The sequence below is a fragment of the Podarcis vaucheri genome (assembly GCF_965113315.1).
Source record: "Podarcis vaucheri genome assembly, chromosome: 3".
Lineage (NCBI taxonomy): Eukaryota > Metazoa > Chordata > Lepidosauria > Squamata > Lacertidae > Podarcis > Podarcis vaucheri.
In genome coordinates, this window is record NC_138761.1 from 17,240,235 (window position 1) to 17,263,775 (window position 23,541).

The 23,541-nt window shown below is 43.2% G+C and overlaps 1 protein-coding gene and 2 long non-coding RNA genes across 5 annotated transcripts; 2 read left to right on the forward strand and 1 right to left on the reverse strand.

Annotated features, from left to right (window-relative positions):
- Positions 1 to 44: 44 nt before the first annotated feature.
- On the forward strand, positions 45 to 21,115 carry LOC309529765. Of its 3 annotated transcripts, none has more exons than XR_014218430.1 (5): positions 45 to 426; positions 1,799 to 1,922; positions 12,981 to 13,142; positions 19,781 to 19,944; positions 21,025 to 21,115. It is a non-coding gene; the product is annotated as an uncharacterized lncRNA (long non-coding RNA). The 3 variants fall into 3 exon arrangements; XR_014218431.1 differs by having other exon boundaries at positions 12,981 to 13,109; XR_014218432.1 differs by lacking the exon at positions 12,981 to 13,142.
- Positions 2,905 to 5,392, forward strand: LOC309529808. The gene is made up of 2 exons (XR_014218478.1): positions 2,905 to 3,866; positions 4,200 to 5,392. It is a non-coding gene; the product is annotated as an uncharacterized lncRNA (long non-coding RNA).
- On the reverse strand, positions 8,711 to 21,030 carry VSX1 (visual system homeobox 1). Its single transcript, XM_082217834.1, has 5 exons — positions 20,308 to 21,030; positions 17,161 to 17,239; positions 14,156 to 14,279; positions 12,555 to 12,735; positions 8,711 to 11,213 (listed from the first exon to the last, which is right to left on the reverse strand). The coding sequence occupies exons 1-5, from the start codon at positions 20,768 to 20,770 to the stop codon at positions 10,942 to 10,944; spliced, it is 1,119 nt and encodes a 372-aa protein (XP_082073960.1). The 5' UTR covers positions 20,771 to 21,030; the 3' UTR covers positions 8,711 to 10,941.
- Positions 21,116 to 23,541: the final 2,426 nt, after the last annotated feature.

The following is a 23,541-nucleotide window of genomic DNA, read 5'->3' on the forward strand; positions in this document are numbered from 1 at the left end:
GCCTTTCCCGCCCTTTTCCCCTGCGTCTCATGAGGCGAAAGAGGAACTCAGCGCGAGCGCTCGGTCTCTTTAGCAGATGGGAAACTTAAAAAAAAGAAGTCTGTGGAACAACTGAAAAGTTCCTGAGTTTCGGAAACTGCCGTAGCGGGGAGCGGTTAAGCCGTTAAACCGTGAGGCGGGATTCGAAAAAAGTTCAAAAATGGGCGCTCAGCTGCGGCCGAAGCTCAGGGCGACCCCAGTTGGGCCGGTTTCTCTCTCTCTCGCTCAGCCTCACCCGGTTTGTTGAGGAGGAAAAGCATATTCTCTGTAAACCGCACGTTTTGAGCTGCAGCTTCTGCCACAGCCGAAAAGCAAAACGACTCTGGCGGGTGATCTCTCTTAGACCTGAATTTCTATTCGGAAACGCTAATTGCAAACGTTGGAAAGGTGGGTGTGTAAATAAATTTCGACTGGTGCGGTACCTTAAGGTTTGGCAATGCGCTTTTTTTCCCCAAAGAGAAATTGACACAAAGCTAGGCGTGAGTAACCAGGGGGCAAAAGAGAAAATATGGGAAGTGTTTTATCGATTCCTCATGTGTGAAGTATAATGCTTGCCCTCCGACCCCCCAACATACGCTAACTATGGACCTTTTGAACTATTTGCCTCATCTCGAACTCTTGTGGAGAAAGTGTGCCAGCGTGTATAGTTGTTGAGGTGTCTTCATCTCAGCCAAAGCACCCAAGAGATGTGTCACAGAAAAACCAAGTGATAGGTGGACAAAATATATTGCCACGCCTCTCTAGTAATGCATATACTGCCACCAAGCTTTGTACCCATTTCTCATCCGGATTATATTAGAAATAATTATTACGTTCGTGATGTATGATTATTTTTATTAAGCAGATAGGATTCCATGTCTGTTCAGATTTAAATTACATCTACTTGCATTTTTCGCCTATTAAATTGGTTTTTATTTAAAATCAGACTTGGTCCAATCCACTGTTCATTAAGGAATTCCTGGTTAAAAAGGTAAAGGGACCCCTGACCATTAGGTCCAGTCGTGGACAACTCTGGGGTTGCAGCGCTCATCTTGCTTTACTGGTTGAGGGAGCCAGCGTAAAGCTTCTGGGTCATGTGGCCAGCATGACTAAGCCGCTTCTGGCGAACCACAGAAAAAGCCAAGAGCAGGGATGGGAAAGGAAACATGTAGCCCACCCAACATTATTTTACTACAACTCCCATAATCCCTAACCATTGCCTATGCTGACTAGAAGTGATGGGAGCTGGAGTTCAACAACATCTGGGAGGCCATAGGTTCCCTGCTTCTGCTCTAGGGGAATATACAGTGGTACCTCAGGTTACAGATGCTTCAGGTTACAGACTCCGATAACCCAGAAATAGTACCTTGGGTTAAGAACTTTGCTTCAGGATGAGAACAGAAATCGTGCTCTGGCGGCAGCAGGAGGCCCCATTAGCTAAAGTGGTGCTCCAGGTTAAGAACAGTTTCAGGTTAAGAACGGACCTCTGGAACAAATTAAGTACTTCATCCGAGGTACCACTGTAGTGGTACCTCTGGTTGCGAATGGGATCTGTTCCAGAGGCCCGTTCGCATCATGAAAAGAGCGCAACCTGAAGCGTCGTATCTGCGCAGGTGCAATTTGGCGCTTCTGCACATGCGCGAGTGGCGAAACCCAGAAGTAACCCTTTCCGGTACTTCCAGGTTGCTGCGGGACGTAACCTGAAAGAACGTAACATGAAGCAAACAACATGAGGTATGACTGTATATTCAATACCTTTTCTGTTTCTTCATTTTTCCAGATCACAATTTCAGTTCTGTATCAACAGTGTTTAAGACTGAGTTTGAAAATGTAATATTGCCAATATATTTGGGGTGGTATGAAGGAGGAGGAGAATTAAATGCTACTTTCCCTCTACAGTTCTGGTAAGAACTCAGCTCTCATTGAATTGCTATTCCCATGCTAATCACTGAGATACTTATGCTTCATTCGAAACGATTTCCCATCTGTTGAGCCTTCATTATTCATTCAAAAAAATCTGTTTGCAGGAAAATGTATGCTGGCTGCTGAAAGAGTACTGTAATTATTTCTACTAACAGTGATAATTGGTTTCCTTTTGTGAACTGGGGAATGCTACCTTTACAGTTCTCTGTTTAAGAGGATTGTGTTATCCACAGAAACAGATATATCTAATTCATGTGTTTGCTTGAAGGGAGCAGACCAACAGAAGACTAATCAGGGAAGGCTGTTTGGCACCACCCCTGCCTGGTCTACTCTCCCAGGCAGCAAGATAGAGTGGTGCCCCACAAGACGAATGCCTCGCAGGATGAAAAACTCGCTAGACGAAAGGGTTTTGCGGTTTTTGAGCTGCTTCGCAAGACGAATTTCCCTATGGGCTTGCTTCGCAAGACGAAAACGTCTTGCGTTTTTTGCAAGTTTGTTTCCTTTTTCTTAACACCGTTAATACAGTTGCGACTTGACTTCGAGGAGCAACTCATAGAACGCGGTGTGGTAGCCTTCTCTGAGGTTTTTGGCGATTTTTGAAGCTTTTCCAAAACTTTTCCGACACCGTGCTTCGCAAGACGAAAAATTCGCTAGACGAAAAAACTCGCGGAACGAATTAATTTCGTCTTGCGAGGCACCACTGTAGTGTGCGTGTTTTGTTGCTTGCATCAGTTTGTCCACTGATATATTTGCCTGCAGGTAAGTGAGTGTTTATGCTGATTGCAGTACAAGGTATTGGTTGATTGTTCGCTGAGTGAATACAGTTGAGGTGTGGCTGTGGCCTGCCTTGCTATAAGAACAGGCTCTGCTGTGAGTGGCAGAGTTGACACCAAAGGGGATTGCTGATTTAGTTCGAATCCACTCCACGGTGGTCAGCACCTATTGCTCTATCCCAGCTTCTCAAACCAAGACACTATTTCCGGTTTTGAGGAGTTTGTAAACCAAATTGTTCTTAAACTGTACTGTTCTTAAACCAAAGTACCACTGTAATCTACATGCTTGTACTAAATAAACGGAAGAAGAGTGTATATTCAAGATATCTTAATAATTAAGGAATAGCTATAATTGCTGCTTAGTGATTCAGAGGGTTTAATGAAAATGGCCAATAATTCATTGGTGTACTGGACTTTCATTCATCAACAGTTTTGTTGATGATCTACAAGTGAAAAATAATTGAAGAGTGCCCTCTTCTGTTTATTGCATGAATCACAAGTTTTGATGCGGGACTGTTCCTGAACTTTGCTACTGCAGTGTAACAAGAATGTGAAATATATGTATCTGAAGAAGTGTGCATGCACACGAAAGCTTATACGAAGAACAAATTTAGTTGGTCTCTAAGGTGCTGCTGGACAATTTTTTTATATCTTGTGAAATATATGGTTTATTGATGCACAAAGGAGAGACGTTGATAGGTGTATACAAATTCTGAGATATATTGAAGGATAAGTAAAATTAACAAGGAGAGAAGTAAAGAAGTATATACAAAATAAACAGCTGTTTGAGATATAAATTTAATGATGATGATAATGATGCAATGAATCCAATACAGCACACAAGAGCAACCAGGCCTGTGCATGCAGATCCCTTTTAATGAACAATCAATCACATGTTTAGCAGGAATGTTTTAGTAGAGAAACTACTCCTTTACTAGCCAATCAGTGGGATCTTAGCCCTTTTCTTTCTTGTTAGCTTTACCAAAGTATTATTTGCAAATCATATCATAAATGTTGCAGGGGAGAAGGCCATGGACACGTATCCCAGCATAGCCATATCTAAAGTGTCCAGAATGCCTGTTCGATCATAAGCAAAGATTGGCATGTCTGGTTGTGGTGTGTCATGTGGCCTGGCACATCCATTGTGCCCTGGTACATCCATTGTTCCAGGGCCTCAGCAGGATGGACCTCAGTAGGTGTTCACAGATGTATGAAAGAGATAGCACAATGGTCCTGCTCTGAGTGACTGTGCAGTTTGTGAGTTTGGACCTGTCATGCCTAAAATCAGGTGAAGTCAAACCAAAGTCATGTTTTTGTCTGCCATGTTGATTCAAAATGGCACATGGTGTTAAAAAATCAACAAAGATGGTTGCCCACATTTCAGAAACCCTCATTCTGAGTTAGGCGATGATATCTCAAGAGGTGGCCAAACCTATGCCAAAAAAATGGACAAAGTCACATTACTATCTGCCATCTTGATTCAAGATGGCATTGGCATCCAAATGTCAATGAAAATTGCTACTCCCGCCTTGGGAATCACTGTGAACAGTTTGGCAATGACATAGGTTCTCAAGAACCTATAGAAAACAGGTGGATGAATGGACAAAGTATTTTCCAAAACATACAGTAGATAAAGTGATCTGTCAAGTCACTTGAACGTGGTTCAATAGGAGATAGACAGCCAGTGTAAATACCACAATAAAGGTTTTATATGCAGATGGTGCTTTGCCCCCACAAGTAACCTAGCTGCTGCATTCTGCTAGTATTTCTGACCTCTGCTTGGCTTCAGCACTTTCTGCCAGTTGTGGCCCCTCCCAGTCGCTACTGAGCAAGATTTGGATGCAGCATTGTTTGCACTGCCAGATTGTCAGCAGCCACACAAAATGTGGTTAACCATAGTTTGGATTGCTGTGCTCATGGAGAAGTGAAATAGGCATTACTAATTGAATATATACACACTAAGGCCTCCAGTATAACTACATGCATAGGGGGGAAAAGAAAATGGACAGAGCAGGAGGTTCAAGGCAAACTTGCTATCAGCAATGCAAACCAGAACTACGGAAAAAGGGACGTGGATCATAATCCCACAGTTCATCTGTGATCTTGGGGGCAGGCAGGGAACACAGCTTGTTTCTTCTATATGACTCACTGGATAGTAATGAACACTTCATGTTCTCTCTCATGTGCAATAACCTGTATTACCCTCTGGGGGGCAATCTCTTTAAACAACACATTTGCTTAATCTTTCAATCTGAAACTCTTATCAAGCAGCAAGATGGGATAAACCTAGATAAAATGCCAGTTAAAAATTAATATTCCTAAGTCATTCAGTAATGGCAGAATACAGATGTTTCTGCAACAAATGTACACAGCCTTCCCTTTTATGTGAACATGAGTCATTCATTATTAAAAAGAATGGGGGAAAGTCTTCTTATGAAAGCCAAACAAACATATAATCCAGTCAATCTTGTAACCCCCTCCACAAATTAAAATCTAAATAATCTCATTTTTTTCACATTTCATTTTTTATGTCCTCCCTACCCCCACACCTCTCATCATTAATTCAGCAAATACTCTTAAATCCTAGGGTCTAACTGTCCATATGGCAAAGTGAAAAGATGTAAATATGAAAGAAAATGTTGTTGTAACCCAGATAAATTAAAAAGAATGTGGAATTACTTACAGCATTATGCATGTTTCTATTTTAAACATTCCAGATGGAGAGAGATGGTTGTTTCTAGAAAAGCATTTGTGCTGTTTATTCTTACTGCTTACTAGCCCCGTTCAGATCACTTCAACCAGCCAACTAATGGTTCAGCATCATCACAATAATTGGTAGTAGTGATAATCATTAGGGTAATGTTTATATGAAAGAGGTTGGTTTGTAAATACCATTTTATTTTATTATATTTCTATTGCAACACAATCAAAATTTGTCCCCCTTTAACTGAGATGCAGTGCCACCCTCTAATACTTACATAACCTTATTTGAGGTTTTCCCTGTCAAGAATTGGTTAATCGTTTTGGTTTAGATAGCAAAAACCAAGGCTACATATCACGAGCCCTTTTTGTGTTATTCATCAATGTGTTTTGTATTAGAAGAATCCACAAAATACTTCCTCTCTATTCAGACATACATAGTTAGGATTGTGTTGGGACATCTGTAGAGTAGAAAGGTGTGTGTGAAGGGCTTGTTCAGAGAGATGTCAAAGCAATAGAAATACAGGTTCTAGGTATAACAGCATAACCTGAATAATGGGGTGGGTCATAGCAGAGGTGATTTTACGGTGCCTAAAAGGGGGAGGGTTGAAAAACTGAAGCTTAGAAATTCCTCCTTTTAATATGTATGTTTTCTCTGCTTTTATTATTTCCAATGATATCTGGCTTCTCTTTTCCAGTGTGACAAGCAAAGAGATGTGCCATCTGTGTCATGTAAGGGGTGTGGTCATAAATGCAACAAAATGCTAGTGCCAGCACTGCACGGCCCAGATAAATTTGTTTGCAAATGCTGCCGAATCAGGATTAGGCTTTAAATGTGCCAAACCTCGGCTCTTGTAAAGCCTAATTTCTGATTAAATAAGCCTTTACCCATCATTATTTATCATGTTCACTGCAAATTCACTTTTAGGAACTCAGCGTTTGAGTCACTCACAAATAATTACTTACTCGCCAATCTCTTTTCATCCTTTCCTGTTTATTCCAGCCAAACCTAGTTATTTTGAGAGTGTTTCAAAACATGCATTAGGATAACAATCCGGAGCATCTGTTGATCATAGTGTTTGCATTACTATAATGTTCTGAACAATATTTTCCTAAAATTTTCATAGCTCATGTTTTTGTTACAGTTCTCTCTACATTTTCTTGCTGTGTAGACAACCTGCCAGTCCAACTCCAGGTGGGAATATCATTACATGTTTGTTCACATGTTGATCTCTATTAGGAATCTTTCCAGACTGGAATTACCTAGATTTTAATAAAACCTTTACATCATTTTCAGATAAAATTTGTCTGGCAGAAAAAATTGGAAACATTTCAATATGTCTGTTAGAATGTGATTTGGGGCCAATTCTGTCTTACACGAAAGATGAAAATGTACTACGAGTTTATAAAATGGCATGAAGTGTAGTCATTTTTAAAATACTATTTTACTTTCTGGATTACAACCCACAGCCACTGTCCCCAAAGCCACCTCTAATTTACATCTTTAAAAATTATGTATTTACTAACAAATGTTTTTTAGGAAGACTAAAAAGCTACATCCAAAAAATTATCTAGTTAAGAAAATCAATGTATGAAACTGAGCCCTGTCTCTTTATACCACCACCACCCTTATGGATAACTTCTTGGTCAATGATTGAAGCTTGTGAAAAGCACCTTTCTAGTCTGTAGTACCTGTGGTCCACTGTGTCTCTGGGAAGTCCTCAGCTCACGGGTTACCTGGTGACTGAGGCTCCTGTAACTACTTCTCTTTACTGTCCTCAGACATAGTGAAAACTGCTTTCAGCCCTGCTGTGGCATCTTTGTCTCCCTTGTTGTCAAGCACTGAAATCCAGGACTCTCAGGTGCCCAAAAGCAGGAAATCAAAACCCTGATCTGACACTGAGATGAGGATATGTATCAATGCCTTTATATGAGAAGCTAGAACCAGTGCTGCTGGGTGGGGGAATTGTTATTACCAGCAGGATATCGCTATCAGGTAAACATCAGAGGGCAAGGCAATGCTAAGCCCAATGTGCCCAGTGTGTCAGCACATTTTGCTTGGTACCTCTAGGTGACAGTGGAACCCCACACTGCCTGTTCAATGCAGCATATTCAGCTCTTCATGTTGTTTAAGAAGCTGTTTCTAAAGAACAGATTCAGACTGTGTCTGGGGCTATGGCATGTCACCTAAAGATCCGTCATGTGCATTAATTTTATTTATTTAAATCGCTGTGAAAACAAAATTATTTCTCCCTTTCTCAATATCTGCTTGGTTTCTTTAGAGGAAAAAGTAGGAAAAATTATCTAATAATCTTAATGTAGGCAAAACTGGATCATTCTAAATGCTCTAAATGCTCCTATATTGAGGGATATATATATACCCTATCTCTGTTCAGATATTTTGGATGTTCTATAGAACCCAGTATGTATGGTTCCTCATCATCCTGGGAAAAAGTGACAAGTGGGGTGCCGCAGGGTTTTGTACTGGGCCTTTGTTGTTCAACTTCTTTATAAATGACTTGGATGAAGGAATTAAGGGGATGCTCATCAAATTTGCAGATGACACCAAACAGGAAGAGGTACCTAATGCCGCAGAAGACAGAATTAGAATTCAAAATGACCGTAACAGATTGGAGAACTGGGCACAAGCTAACAAAATGAATTTCAATAAGGACAAATGTGAGGTTCTGCACCTAGGCAGAAAGAACCAGATGCACCAATCTAGGATGGGGAACATTTGGCTTATTAGCAGTACATGCGAAAAGTATCTAGAGGTCTTGGTGGACCACAAGCTTAACCTGAGTCAACAGCGTGATGCAGGAACAAAAACAGCTAATGCTGTTCTAGGCTGCATCAATGGTAGTGTCCAGACCAAGGCAAGTCATAGCACCACTCTGTTCTGCCTTGGTCAAACCACACCTGGAATTCTGGACACCACAGTTTAAGAAGGATGTTAACAAGCTGGAACATGTGCAGAGAAGGTCAACCAAGATGATCAAGGGTCTGGAGACCAAGTCTTATGATGAACAGTTGAAGGAGCTGGGTTTGTTTAGCCTGGAAAATAGACTGAGAGGAGATACAGCCATCTTCAGGTATCTCAGGAGCTGTCACATGGAACAAGTTTTCTCCTGCTCTGGAGGGTCGGACTTGAACCAAGTTACAGGAAAATAGATTCCAAGTAAACATCAGGAAAAACTTTGTTAGTAAGAATAAAAAAAATTCCTTCCAGTAGCACCTTAAAGACCAACTAAGTTAGTTCTTGGTATGAGCTTTCATGTGCATGCACACTTCTTTGTTAGTAAGAGCTGTTTGACAGTGGAACAGACTCCCTCGGAGGCTTTTAAGTAGAGGTTGGATGGCAATCTGTTGTGGATGCTTTAGCTGAGATTCCTGCATTGCGAAGGGTTGGACTAGATGACCCTTGGCACCCTTCCAGCTCTACAATTCTATGATTCTACGACAGATAGCTTATAGGAAGTAATGAAGCATTGTATTGTCTGATAGCAGTCTTAGTGCCCTGTGAAGATTTATTCTGCACACTGCACACAGAGTGACTGCAGATTTTGAAACGGGCTACCCCACAAGCTCACACATTTGCTCTATGTTCATACATAGCTTCGAATACAGCAGGCTGATGTCAAATCAGCAATGTAGTCTTTGCAGCAGGGGGGCAGTTTGCTGAAAAATGTAGGCCACCCAAGTCTCACTCTTTCATCAACAAAGGTTTTTGTAACCAAAATAGGACTTGCTTAGAAGATGTATTCTCAAAATCAAGCAGCTAATATATATATATATATCTTCAAAAGCCACAAACAAACACAGAACTTTATTTGTGAATGCATAATAATAAATAAGAGGCAAACAAAACAAGTAGGGGAACATTCAGAAAATGGAGGTATCTAAAGTGCTTTCAGACAAATATAAAAAGACAAAGGAAAAAATATCAAACATTAACACTTTTACAGACATAATTACAAAATATTTTTCCTATGGCATTTTACAAAATAGGATTTTTTTATTTCTGGGTTCTATGGCTTGATATTTTAATACAAGTGTGAATTCTATGCATAGCATGTCAAATAACATTCAAAAATGTAGAGTTATTGCATATGTTTTCCCAAATACAAATTTGTACAAATGCACAGTGTAATTCCATTTATTATGCTCAAATCATGGTAAAAGGGACAGATTCCTTATCAAGTAGAATTTGCTGCAGCTCAAGGTGAAATCATTGAGTCAAGAACAAGGAGATAGTCCACAGTGTTCCCAGGTACCATTTCCCTGCATCAGTTCCCAGGTACTGTTTCCCTGCATCAGTTGGACCTACTGCATATTGTAAACACAGGTACCCTGATGTAGCATCTTCTAAACAAAGAGGGTTGATACACAGCTTTGTGCAGGGAAGATCTAACTGTTTTCTTCAGGGTCAGGAAATGGTCTTTGTGTGCAAAGAGAATTTGTTCTGCACAGAGTTTGTTATAGACTGTGATTCTCATTTTCTAGAGCTGTACACAGCATTCTCTGACACAAAAGAAAACAGTGCATGTGTTCCACAGAATTCTATCTGGGCAAGAGGATTCAATTCAGCATGTGGTGGTGGAGTGAATTCTGGTGAAATTAAAGGGGATGCTGTCAGAAAAGATTCTGGTGGCCTTCTGAGTTTGGTATAAGTATACCTTGTTTACTAAAGAATGAAAGGTCAACAGATAGTCTACCCCCTGTAGGACTCAAGATGTGCACAAACACTTTTTGCTGACAGTTTCACTTGTAAGGAAAAGAAACCATGGTTCTCCATACACATTCCAACATCATGTCTTCGATACATGTTAAGCCCTTAAATCGCTAGGCATTGCTTGTCAAGGCTGGTTTGTTGTATCTCCTCCCCTCCCTAATCTTTGTAATGTCACCAGAAATATAGAAATTAACCATTCCTGTCCTATAGTAGCATGTAATCTAAGGAACAAATTTTCCCTAAGGTTGATCACTTCTGAAAACAACACCCAAAGTATTTTTGTCATTACCACACCTTGGATTAGTTTAGATGAAGTGCCTTCCGTTTCTTTTTCTACTATAGCAGGTGTGGCTAACCAGTTGCTTTTGGTCCGCAACTCCCATTGGCCTCAGCCAGCTTGGCCAATCATCAGGGATGATGGGAGTTGTAGTCCAGCATCCAGAGGGCCACAGGTTAATCTCTCCCATGTTATAGAATGAGGATGCCCTGGTCGTTTTTCTGGAGCTGCTAATCAAAGGTGACTTAGTGAGACATTTTAAAGGAAAAAAGTCAGTAACCCCAATTTATATTGTTTACGTATAAACAACTTTAATGTTGAAAAAATAAATTTTATATTTTGGATGGGCACCATCTAAAAAAGGTCCCGCTTTTATGTAAAATGTTGCATTAGTTAGCTGAAAAATACTAATAAATATTAATTAAACATTAATAAATATATTTTCCCATAGCATTGAAGAGGTTTCTTCATTTATTTATTTATTTTCTATTGTATCACATCTCTCCTCTTTCTGATTCTTAGTGCTCACTGTCCTTCATTTTGGGCTGGGGGCCTCCACTGAGACACTGTCTCAAAGTGTCGTGCTTTTTCTCATGCTTTGCTGTGCTAGAGAGATCCATTGCAATGTCATCAGAATTGTCCATTGAGGTAAATTTGTCAGTGGAGCTTCTTTCCTGCTCTACCTGCTTAATTTTTAATTCCTCTTCAGGGCGTTGAGATTTCCAGTCACTGTTCCCCTTTTCCTCGCTTTCGGGCTTAGTTGTAACATCCATTGATTTTTTATGCATTCCTTTAAAGAAAAGCAAAGACCAGAGAGAGTACTGAGAGAGAATACTGATTAAACCTAACAGTGACTGAGAAAGCTAGTACTCTAGCTTGACTGAAACTCATTGGGGTCAACTCATAGCAGCCCACTGAAATCAGTAGACCTGCAAGATAACCTTATCCCATAGATGCCCGCTCAATTGCTTCAATCTGCAGAACTAGTACTAATACATTACTCATTCTGCATTTGTAAGAAATTTACATTTTAGTGCAGCAGCACCCATATTTTGGAACTCCTTGTCTACTGACATCAGGAGTACATCACTCTACTTTTTTGGGTGTCAGGTTAAAAACATTTTTGCTTAGGCAAGCCTGTCCAGACATGTTAAATATTGACATGTGTTTTAATACAGTTTTTAGTTTATCATTTTAATTATTTTTTGAATGTTTTAAATCGTTAACTTTTTTTTAACTGATAATTTTATCGTTTTATTCTTGTTGTACACCACTTTGAGGTTTCATTGCAATCAAAGAGTATATAAATATTGTGAAATAAAAATAAATAATAGTCATCAACGGCTGCATCCATTGCAGTACCACACATGCCATAGCTTGCTCATGTAAAACACATGAGCAGATCTGCCCTCCCCATCCACATGGTTCCATCATTAGCCATGCATACTAAGATATCATACAACTGGATTCATGGAAGGCAGGTCAGTAGCTCTGCTTCTGATATTCAAGCATGGCGGGATCTCCATAGGGGATTTCACAAGCAAGGCAGCTGTTTTCTCCATGCAATGTCCCTGTCGTACAAGGAGGAAGTTTGAAGGACTAGGAAGAAAGCTGCTCTATCAGCTCTGATAAAATTCTTAACCAAAGGTTAATCTGTTCTTAACACAAGAACAAAATGTCGCTTTATGTAATTAAATCTAAATTTCACTCTAGTGTTTTATAAAAGTGATGACAAGTCAGCTAACAATCACTTCCTTATTTCTCAGTTAATGAAGTGAGAAGGGCTTTCAAAATGACAAGCATTGCTGGGGTAGAGAGCAGGTGTATAGGGTGTAAATAGAGATTAAATTTGTATATTATAAGAAGTATGTGTGCAAGCATGAACAAGACATGAGTGCGCACCCACCCACCCCAACACAGTGGGATCCTTGTCAGTGAAGGCTGGAAGGTAGATGTCACCAGCATTGCAGCAGTGCCCAGAAATGCACTCAGCAACACTATTGGGATGATGGTTGTGAAGCCTAAGTCTGCTCTCTACCCCAGTAGTGTCTTTCATTTTGAAAGCCCTTCTCACTTAATTAACTGAGTTTCAGCCCAACCAGCAAATGCAGAGCACTATATGTTTGCTTACCAAGCAGCCAGGGGGCACAGGAGCCCACAAGCCCACTTTTGGCAGAGTTGATGATTGATTCAGGTAGTGGGATGGAGTGTCTCACCATAGCACCATAGAGACCATATTCTGCCATCACGCTGCTGCGGCCCCAGCACTTCTCACGCTTTCGCCACTTGGCTCTTCGGTTTTGAAACCAAACCTTTTGGATGTACATCAAGAAGTATATATTTAGCAAAAGTATCGATATTTGTGTGGAGGACTGAGGGGGAGGGGGAGGAAAGAACATCAAATAATACACGTCAGATCATATGTTCTAAGTAATTTTTTGAGTTCTCTGTTTGCATAAATAAGATAGAAGACACAAACAACCAAATTAACAGTTTCTCAATCTTATTCCTGCACTAAATAAGCAATAGAAATTCTTTTTCCTTTAATTGTGTTCAGTGCTATTTTTCTAGAAACAGAAATGCCGGAACCCACCATGAAAACCTGCTTGTTCTCTTATAATGGCAATGGTACCCACCTGAGAGGTGCCAGAACTGAGTTCCAGCTGAAAAAAACTCTTTGTTCCAGGTGAAGATGATACTACATGAATTAACTGATAAGGTTAAGCTTCACTCCTTTTGCTATTATTTTTCTTTCTTAATACTACTGCCTTACTTGTGAAATACTACCTGGTCTGGGATCATGTCACTTCTACATTTTGTATAGTACCAGCACCCTGTTGGTGCAAATTTACAGTGGCAGAAGAGTCATAATATTAGAAAGTGCAGGCTAGATATTGCAACTAACATCAGTTTTTTTTTACTTATTTCAATGGGCCATTCCTATCCATCTATATACATTTTTATAGAGCTGAATTAGAATCAAATAGCTGGAAGACTATACAGCTGAGCCTCCTGCACTGTTGCACAATTTGCTAGGAAAAAATAATTCCTTAGAGCTATTTACCCAGCCACTCCTTAATCCAAAGGTTTCAAAGTCAGATGGGCTGGAGTGCCAAATTCCCCATCAGGCAGATAATCAACATTTTTTTTACTGAAAATAAAAGATGCTGTGGTCTAACTTCCTTCAGCCTCAGACAACATGGTCAATAGTCAGGCATGATAGGAATTGTAGTCCAGGAACATATCCATTCCTACCTGCCCTGAGGGTCTAGTAAGCTCCCATGACTTGTGTTTGATCAGTGCTATAATAATAATAATAATAATAATAATAATAATAATAATAATAATAATTTTTATTTATATCCCGCCCTCCCCAGCCGAAGCCGGGCTCAGGGCGGCTAACAACACTAAAATAGTGCAAGATTCTAAAAACATTATAAACATTAACTAAAATAAAAATTGATGGCAAAATCTCTGTAAAGATTGCCAGAGGAGGCAATGAATGTGTTGACACTCAATACAGGCAGCCTTTACTGAGGACTGTAAATAATAATAATAATAATTATCATTATCATTATTTATAGCCCACCCATCTGGGTGGGTTTCCCCAGCCACTCTGGGAGGCTCCCAACAGAATATTAAACAGAATAAAACTTCAAACTTTAAAAACTTCCCTACATGAACTTTCCATTTCCACACTTTATGGTGGCTTAACAATAACAAACAACATACCTGTATCCTATCCTCAGGGAGCTCTGTTTTCATGGCTAACATTTCTCTGGCATACACATCCGGGTAGTGGGCTTCATTGAAAGCCTTTTCCAATTCCTCTAGCTGATGGGCAGTAAACACAGTCCTACAGGGACAATAAACTCAGTAATTCATAGATGGCCGTGTCACATCCTTCAGAAACAGCTTTCTGCTCTAGTAGCAGATGTATAGGTTGGAATTATATAGCCCAGAGTGAGAAATACCAAGTGAACTTGTTAAACTCCTGTATTTGCTATTTGCCTGGAACTGCAAGTGTGTGCTTGCATGTGTGTGAGAGTGTGTGTGTGATGGAGTACATGGCTGATGGACTGCATTCATCCTGCATTATTGAACTCTACCTCCCATAAGCCTCAGTCAGCATGGCTAATGGTCAGGGATGATGGGAATTATATAGTCCAGGAACATCTGGAGGAATGAGAAATTAACATATGAGCTGTATTTTTTGGCATTGCTTTCTATGGGAAAAGTGCCCACAGTGTTTCACTCCTGTGTGAGTGCCTGGAGGCGGTTGGAGGATGGATGGAGGCTAATGGATTGAAGTTGAATCCTGACAAGACAGAAGTACTGTTTTTGGGGGGCAGGGGGCGGGCTGGTGTGGAGGACTCCCTGGTCCTGAATGGGGTAACTGTGCCCCTGAAGGACCAGTTGCGCAGCCTGGGAGTCATTTTGGACTCACAGCTGTCCATGGAGGCGCAGGTCAATTCTGTATCCAGGGCAGCTGTCTACCAACTCCACCTGGTACGCAGGCTGAGACCCTACCTGCCCACGGACTGTCTCGCCAGAGTGGTGCATGCTCTAGTTATCTCCCGCTTGGACTACTGCAATGCGCTCTACATGGGGCTACCTTTGAAGGTGACTTGGAAACTACAACTAATCCAGAATGCGGCAGCTAGACTGGTGACTGGGGGCGGCCGCCGAGACCACATAACACCGGTCTTGAAAGACCTACATTGGCTCCCAGTACGTTTCCGAGCACAATTCAAAGTGCTGGTGTTGACCTTTAAAGCCCTAAACGGCCTCGGCCTAGTATACCTGAAGGAGCGTCTCCACCCCCATCGTTCTGCCCGGACGCTGAGGTCCAGCACCGAGGGCCTTCTGGCGGTTCCCTCATTGCGAGAAGCAAAGCTACAGGGAACCAGGCAGAGGGCCTTCTCGGTAGTGGCGCCCGCCCTGTGGAACGCCCTCCCATCAGATGTCAAAGCGATAAATAACTACCTGACATCTAGAAGACATCTTAAGGCAGCCCTGTTCAGGGACGTTTTTAATCTGTGATATTTTACTGTATTTTTGGTTTCTATGGAAGCTGCCCAGAGTGGCTGGGGAAACCCAGCCAGATGGGCGGGGTACAAATAATAAATTATTATTATTATTATTATTATTATTATTATTATTATTATTATTATATAAAAGCTGCACAGTTATTTGTGACTTTTAATCTTTGATGCCTTAGGCAGGGTTGGGAAACAAGTAGCCACCAGCTGTTGATGGACTCCAGCTCCCATCATCCTTGACCATTGGGTTTACTGATGGGCTGATTGGAGTTGTTCCAACCTGGTCTGAGACCTTGATATCTAAATTACCTTGCTCTTGTGCAAGGTAATGGGAATGAACAAGAGGGAGCTAGAGTCCACCCCAAGCTCTGCTGCTCAGACAAGCAGGCAGATCGCAAACTATAACTTCCAGAATGCTGTACAAAATAAGAACTGGCATAGAAGGGTGTCCATTTGTCTGCCTAGGAATTTGTCCCCCCCCCCCTGTAAAATCCAGAAATATTACCAGGTCTTCAAGTCTAAAACGGACCAACATGTGATTTAAATTAACTTAGAATCTCCTAGCTAAATCAGATTTCAGAAGTTTACTGTTGTGCTTTCAAGACAGTGCAATCTTAGATATGCACAGGATTACAACCCAACTTACCAGGGAGTAAGCCCCCTTGAATTAAATAGGCCTTGCTTCTGAGTAGACATGGTTAGGATGGCCCAGTTAATCTGGGAACACAGGAAGCCACTTTTATACTAAGTCAGACTACTTGTCCATCTGGCCAAGTACAGTGGTTAAGTACTTAATTCATTCCAGAGGTCCGTACTTAAACCTGAAACTGTTCTTAACCTGAAGCACAACTTTAGCTAATGGGGCCTCCTGCTGCCACCGTGCCACCAGAGCACGATTTCTGTTCTCATCCTGAAGCAAAGTTCTTAACCCGAGGTAATATTTCTGGGTTAGCGGAGTCTTTAACCTGAAGTGTATGTAACCTGAAGTGTATGTAACCCGAGGTGCCACTGTACTGCCTACGCTGGCTGGCATTAGCTCTTCAAGGTCTCAGGCTTTTCCCATCACTTGCTGATCCTTTTTTCAACTAGAGATGCTGGGAATTGAACCTGGGACCTTCTGTGTGGAAAACATGGGTTTTACTACTGAGCCATGTCTCTGTTGTGCCTTCAGGACTTACTTTGAGCCAGGTTTCTCCCAATATATTGTTTTCACGGCTGAGGCTTAGCACTGAGCATATGAAAAAAACAAAAAGTTTCTGCCCATGTGCAAAGTGTCTTTCCTTTGCCACTGAGTAACCACAACTAACCATTAGGACTTCCAGGTTAAATGGTGTGACTTCTGTCTTCTCCCAAGCCCCAGAATTCTCTAGCGAAAATTCACATGTCTGATCAAGTGGCAATTTCTTTCTTCAACATCAACAGACCTGATAATTCATTTTAAAAAGTTATACAGTACTGTCCAATACAATACAGAAATGCTAACAGTGAAATCCTATTATATGTGTCTACTCAGAGGTAAGTCCTATTGAGTTCAATGACCCTCACTCTCAGGTGGGTGAATATAAGATTGCAGCTTAAGTGAGATTTTAAAGAGAGAGAATGTAGCATACTTACAAAGTTTAACTCTGGGATCTAATGCTACAAGCTGTGTCTGGGAAGACACCAGTTATATCCGGTATTATTTATCTGTCATACCTGTGCCGCCGTTTCTTTCTCTTGATCTGAGAATCGGATGCCTTGAGGTTGTTCTTGTCCCCCGACAAACTGTCTTCATCTAATATTTTGGTTGGGGAGAAAAACATAAATATGGATCAAAAGTTTCCCCCCCGTATAACCATTGTTCTATTCAACTTATTTATATGCACTGTTTAAAACAGATTTTTTTTCCAAAGCAGTTTCCAAATTGTAAAAGAGCAATAAAAATTACTGTGAAGAAAATCAACATTAGTGTAAATCTTGACATTAGTGTCAAGAAAGAGCCACTGACGAGCATATATTGGCTGTTATCTATCACATATGCCACCTTTCAACCAGCCTGTGTCCAATAGTCCCTGTTGTGGCAAGCGCCAAGGAGGGGGGCAGGTAGCTTCCAACCAGGACTACAAACAGGGCTGGCAAGTGGCCAGAGCTGATTGAAACTGCTCTCCTCAGTCATTAGGAATATAGGTCAACTCCAACCATCTCCACTGCCTGGCAAAATAAATGGGAAGCTGCCACAAACACCAGCTTTTCAGCACTAGCAGAGCAATGAGAGCAGGTGGGCAGAAGGCTAAGGCAGGAATAGAATCAGAAGCAGTCCAATTCTTCTACCAAGGGACCAACAGAATAGGGGGCTCCAAAGTAAGCCTAGTTGGTCCTATTTTTCCATTTCAATATTTTATTAATGCATAAAATATACAGACTCAAATATTATATGAGATTGCTTGTTTAAGCGAATTACTTTGAAACGCCTCTGTTCTCCCATAGTTCACAGGACAGTTTTTTATTCCAATGTATACTGTATACTGTTTTGCAGAACCCTTAAAAAAAAACCAAGAGAACTCCAGCTGAGTGAAATTCTGTAGGAACCAACACCTTCAAACAGCCGCTGAAATTTTCAGCTCAATAGTATTTTAGTGCCCTTTCCCTCCTTCAGTTTTATGCTGACCTCTCAGCTGGCAGCCGTGCTGCCTCTGAGATTACTAACTCAAGCAGGCATTCCTTTAATCTCTTCCCTGGAAAGACAGAGGCTGCCATCACACACTTACACAGCAGTGATTGAATCCCATGGGAAACCCGAGGAAGCCCAGTGCTATGGTGTTTCCTACCTGGTTAGAACCCCACCGTGGTGGAGGGTTCCAGTCAGGTGAGAAAGGCCTACCTTTGATTGCCATTGGCCATGCTGATGTTCAACACTGCAGCTAAATGAACTATAACCACTGAAGAGAAACTCAATCATGGTTTGGTGTGTGTTGTATGAAAAGGATTTGAGTGAAAACATGCATGAGCGAAAATGTGCATATAACTTCTAAGTCCTAGTGTTCACCCACAGAGATAATTACCAAAATCACACACTGGAAAACACCGTGCCACAATATTTGACCCATGCTCCTCGCCCAATAATAGTGCTGTAAGAAGCAAGGCTGTTAGACTCTTCCCATGGACTCGCCTGTCCCAACAAGCTGTTTGCCTAATATTTTCCACACCTATTTACATCTGCACATCCAAAAGTGATCCCTTATAAACAGAATGTCACATAAATGGTCCTTGGTGAATCTGTGTGAACATTTGCACATGTGAAAATATTTGTGCATGTATGTTCCCACATGCAGAAGCTTGTCATCCAAATGGCCAATCCATATAAGGATTGTTTCAGATCTTTTTGGAGTTCTCTCATCAGCACTTTTATTTGCAGAAATTATTTAATGTCTGCCAATAGTTAATGGTTCTGAAATAGCTGCCTGGTGCTCAAAATCATCTCCTTCCAAATCTTTCCCCCAGCACATCAGGTCACCAGGATTTCATGTAAAGCATTGGCATATCCATGTAGCTCTGCCTTTGGCTAGAACAGGGGCTAGAGTATTGGTGACAGATATGATAAACTCCATGATCAGATTCCTGCTCAGTCATGAAGCTCACTGGCTAGGTATGGGCTCACTTTGGGAAGGGCCGTAGCTCAGTGGTAAAACATGTACTTTGTGCATAGAAGGTTTCAGGTTCAATCCTCAGTATCTCCAGGAAGGGCTAGCAGCGACTCGTATCTTAAATTCTGGAGAGTTGCTGCCAGTAAGTGTTGACAAAATTGAACTAGATTGACTAGTGGTCTGATTCTTTCTATGTTTCCAAGTCACTGTTTCTCAACACACCGTAGGGTGTTATAATGTTGTGAAGCTGTAATGTGGGTTATTGGAAGGACAGGTTGCAAACACCTTTTTCATGGACACAGACAGGTCCTGTTTAACAGCTACATGATCTCCAGGATTCAACAGGTGGGACTTTTGCCTGTACAGAGATATAGTGAGAGTAGAGGAAACCTCATGTTGTGGTGGTTCATATTATACTACTTTTAAAAAGCACAGGGTATCTGTTAGCAACTACAGTGGTACCTCGGGTTAAGTTCCGGAGGTCTGTTCTTAACCTGAAACTGTTCTTAACCTGAAGCACCACTTTAACTAATGGGGCCTCCTGCTGCCGCCGCTACACGATTTCTGTTCTCATCCTGAAGCAAAGTTCTTAACCCGAGGTACTATTTCTGGGTTAGCGTAGTCTGTAACCTGAAGCGTCTGTAACCCGAGGTACCACTATATATTAAACTTAAGATTGTTATCAACTTTAGATTTGGGAACCAAATGTGCATGTTGCGCTGGAAAATAAAGATTGGTGATAGCCCATTAATGCAAGACCCATGCAGTATGAAGACCTAAAGGGTTGGTTTGTTCGTTTTTCTATCTGTGGCGTGCAGTGCACGCATCTACCAACTGAGGATATTTCACGCATCTGGTAAGTAGACTCCAGCCCCCTGACCCTACCAAAAGATCTCTCGGTCCGTAAGGTGAAACAACAACTCTTTCAAAGTGCTCTTGGAACTTCAGAGGTGTCCAAAAGGCGCCTGCTGCCTGCCAGCCTCTCAGCGGCTCTGTGCTGTCTGTGCGCCCTGCGGAAAGCAGCGCTGTTCCGAAGCAGCCACGCTGCGCAAAGGTCCGGCTCCTGCCCTTTTTGGTGCGCTTCCTCCGGCCGCTCGCTGCTCGATCTAACCCGGCCTGCGCTCCTCCACACCCCTCCCGGCCTTTAGCCCCACGGCAGTCGCTCTGCTGGGTTCCCCTCCCTCCGGAGAGGACCTGCTCCAAGCGGGATCTCGCTTACCGGAGATGTTCTCCTTGTGCTTTTCGGCTCCGGGGCCGTACTGGTGCGGGTGGTGGCTCGGGTGGTGGTGCGAGTGGTGATGGTGCTCCGGGCGCGCTTGCAGAAAGGGCAGGTGCGCCGGCAGGAGGCAATGCGCCCCCCCGGCCGGCTGCTGCGTGGCGAAGCCGCACAAGAAGCCCAAGCCCATGGGCAAGGGACCGCCACCGCCGCCACCGCCGCCTCCTGCCAGTCCCGCTGCCCCTCCGCCGCCTTCGCAGCCCGAGCCGGTCACGGAGGAGGTGGCGGGCGGCTGCAGCTCCGCCTCCAAGCCCAGCAGGTCGGTGATGGCGAAGCCCTTGGAGCGCAGGCTGCCGCCCGACGGGCTCCCCAAGCGCGCCTTCTCGGGGCCGCCGCCGCCTCCTCCGCTGGGCGCCAGCGCTTTCCCCTTGGCTTTGCCCTCCGCGATCTCCTCGCGGCCCGTCATGCTGCTGCTGCTGCTGCCGCTTCTGCTCGCCTCTCCTCGGCAGCCGGGCGCCTACACACAAGCGCCGAGAGACTCTCCGAGGCTTTTTATCCTGCGCGCCCCGAGCCGCCCGGCGCCAATCAGCTCCAGGGAAAGTGTGCGCGGGACGGGGGGGGGTCACTCCCTGAGAATTAATTGCCACCAATTTCCTGGCGGTCCGATCACTCTTTCCCCTGCTCTCCCTCCCTCTTTTCCCTCTCCGCTTTCTGACTTAGGTATTATTTGCTCTGGGTAACAATAAATGACGCCTGCTTCTTGGGAGCAAAGCGATGACGAACCTTAAAAAGCAGAGACATCACCTTGCCAACAAAAATCCGTATAGTTAAAGCCATGGTTTTCCCAGTAGTGATGTATGGAGGTGAGAGCTGGACCAAAAAGACGGCTGATCCCCGAAGAATTGATGCTTTTGAATTATGGTGCTGGAGGAGACTCCTGAGAGTCCCATGGACTGCAAGAAGATCAAACCTCTCCATTCTTAAGGAAATCAGCCCTGAGTGCTCACTGGAAGGACAGATCCTGAAGCTGAGGCTCCAATACTTTGGCCACCTCATGAGAAGGAAGAGAAGACTCCCTGGAAAAGACCCTGATGTTGGGAAAGATGAAGGGCACAAGGAGAAGGGGACGACAGAGGACGAGATGGTTGGACAGTGTTCTGGTAGCTACCAGCATGAGTTTGACCAAACTGGGGGAGGCAGTAGAAGACAGGAGTGCCTGGCGTGCTCTGGTCCATGGGGTCACGAAGAGTCGAACACGACTAAACGACTAAACAACAACAACAGATTTCACTACGAGGTGTGGAAGCCCCATCAGCTTCGGAGTTTGTCCCCCGTCTGCCTGCCCTCCACGCTGTCCACCCCCCATCACTGGCACACAAGAAGAGCCAGCAGGATCTGACCAGTGGCCCATCTTAATCCAGGATCCTGTTCTCATACAGTGGCCACCCACATCCCTGTGAGAACCTGCAAGCAGGACCTCAGCGCAACGGCACCCTCCTTTCCTGCAGTTTCCAGCAACTGGCATTCAGAAACATCCTGCCATGAAATTGTCTAACCCTCTTTTGAAGCCATCCAAGTTGGCGGCCGTCACTGCCTCTTGTGGAAGAGAGTTCCGTAGTTTAACTGCATTAAAAAGTATTTTATCTGTTCAAAATCCTCCACCATTCAGCTTCATTGGGTGTCTACGAATTCCAGTGTTAGCCAAACTTCTATCCTGTCACCTTACTCTCCTTTTCTCTAAACCTAGAAGTCCCAAAAGCTGCAACCTTTCCCCAGCTTCCAGGTCATGTGGCCAGCATGACTAAACCACTTCAGGTGAACCAGAGCAGCGCACGGAAATGCCGTTGACCTTCCCGCCAGAGTGGTACCTATTTATCTACTTGCACTGGCATGCTTTCGAACTGTTAGGTTGGCAGGAGCTGGGACTGAGCAATGGGAGCTCACCCCATTGTGGGGATTTGAACCGCCAACCTTCTGATCAGCAAGCCCAAGGCTCAGTGGTTTAGACCACAGTGCCACCCGCATCCCATAAGTGGGGGTCTACACTGTAGCATATTTAGTATAACCATTAATTAGACAGTGAAGGCATCCCAATAATCATCTGCAGCCATTCGGACCTGGAAAACCAAGAACCATCAGATTTCTTGGCAATGAACCCTTGGATACCTTTAATTGCCTGTTCTGTCTTAATTCTCCATGTAGTGAGGGAGTGCTGATGGCACAGGAGGAACAGATGATTTATTAAAAACACAGCATGCTTTACAAAACATCTCATTAGAAGTAATATATATTGTAAGCCATGGCAGCCAGACTGTATCTGCAAAGCTGCCTCACAGAAGTTCAAACCATTTGTTCATCATTCTAGCCCCAAATTCTGTACTCTGGCTGGCAGCAGCTCTCAGGCTTTCTCATTACCCACAACTTGAGCCTTTTAGCTGGAAATGCCAGAGATTGAGCCTGAGGCCTTTTGCATGGGAAGCATGTGATCTGCCACTGAACTATGGCATCTTCCAATAGAGGTACCATTGTCTTCTCCCCCAGACAGGGAAAAACCCTTTTCCAGTTAAGGCAAGGATGAGTCCATGGGAGTCTGAAGGAAGAAAGTTAGGCAGGAGTTTATGGTAGACTCACAGAGCAGGGGACTAACAGGCAGGAAAGTTACAACTCTAAGGACTCTTAAGGATGGGGGACAAAATTAGAAAGCACATGCAATCAGAAACAAATCCTTCAGAACCCTGGACAGGTCCCATGAGCAAGGTTATTTGTTGCATGAATGCCAAAATCCATATTAAGACAATACCTTTAATAGGACAACTAAACTATCACAAGGGACGCGGGTGGCGCTGTGGGTTAGACTACAGAGCCTAGGACTTGCCGATCAGAAGGTCGACGGTTCGAATCCCTGCGACGGGGTGAACTCCCATTGCTCGGTTCCTGCTCCTGCCAACCTAGCAGTTCAAAAGCATGTCAAAGTGCAAGTTGATAAATAGGTACCACTCTGGCGGGAAGGTAAACAGCGTTTCCGTGCGCTGCTCTGGTTCGCCAGAAGCGGCTTAGTCATGCTGGCCACATGACCCGGAAGCTGTACGCCGGCTCCCTCGGCCAATAAAGCGAGATGAGCACCGCAACCCCAGAGTCAGCCACGACTGGACCTAATGGTCAGGGGTTCCTTTACCTTAAACTATCACAAAGCAATGTGTAAGCTTTTGAGTTCTCCATAGTTCTTCATCAGACAAG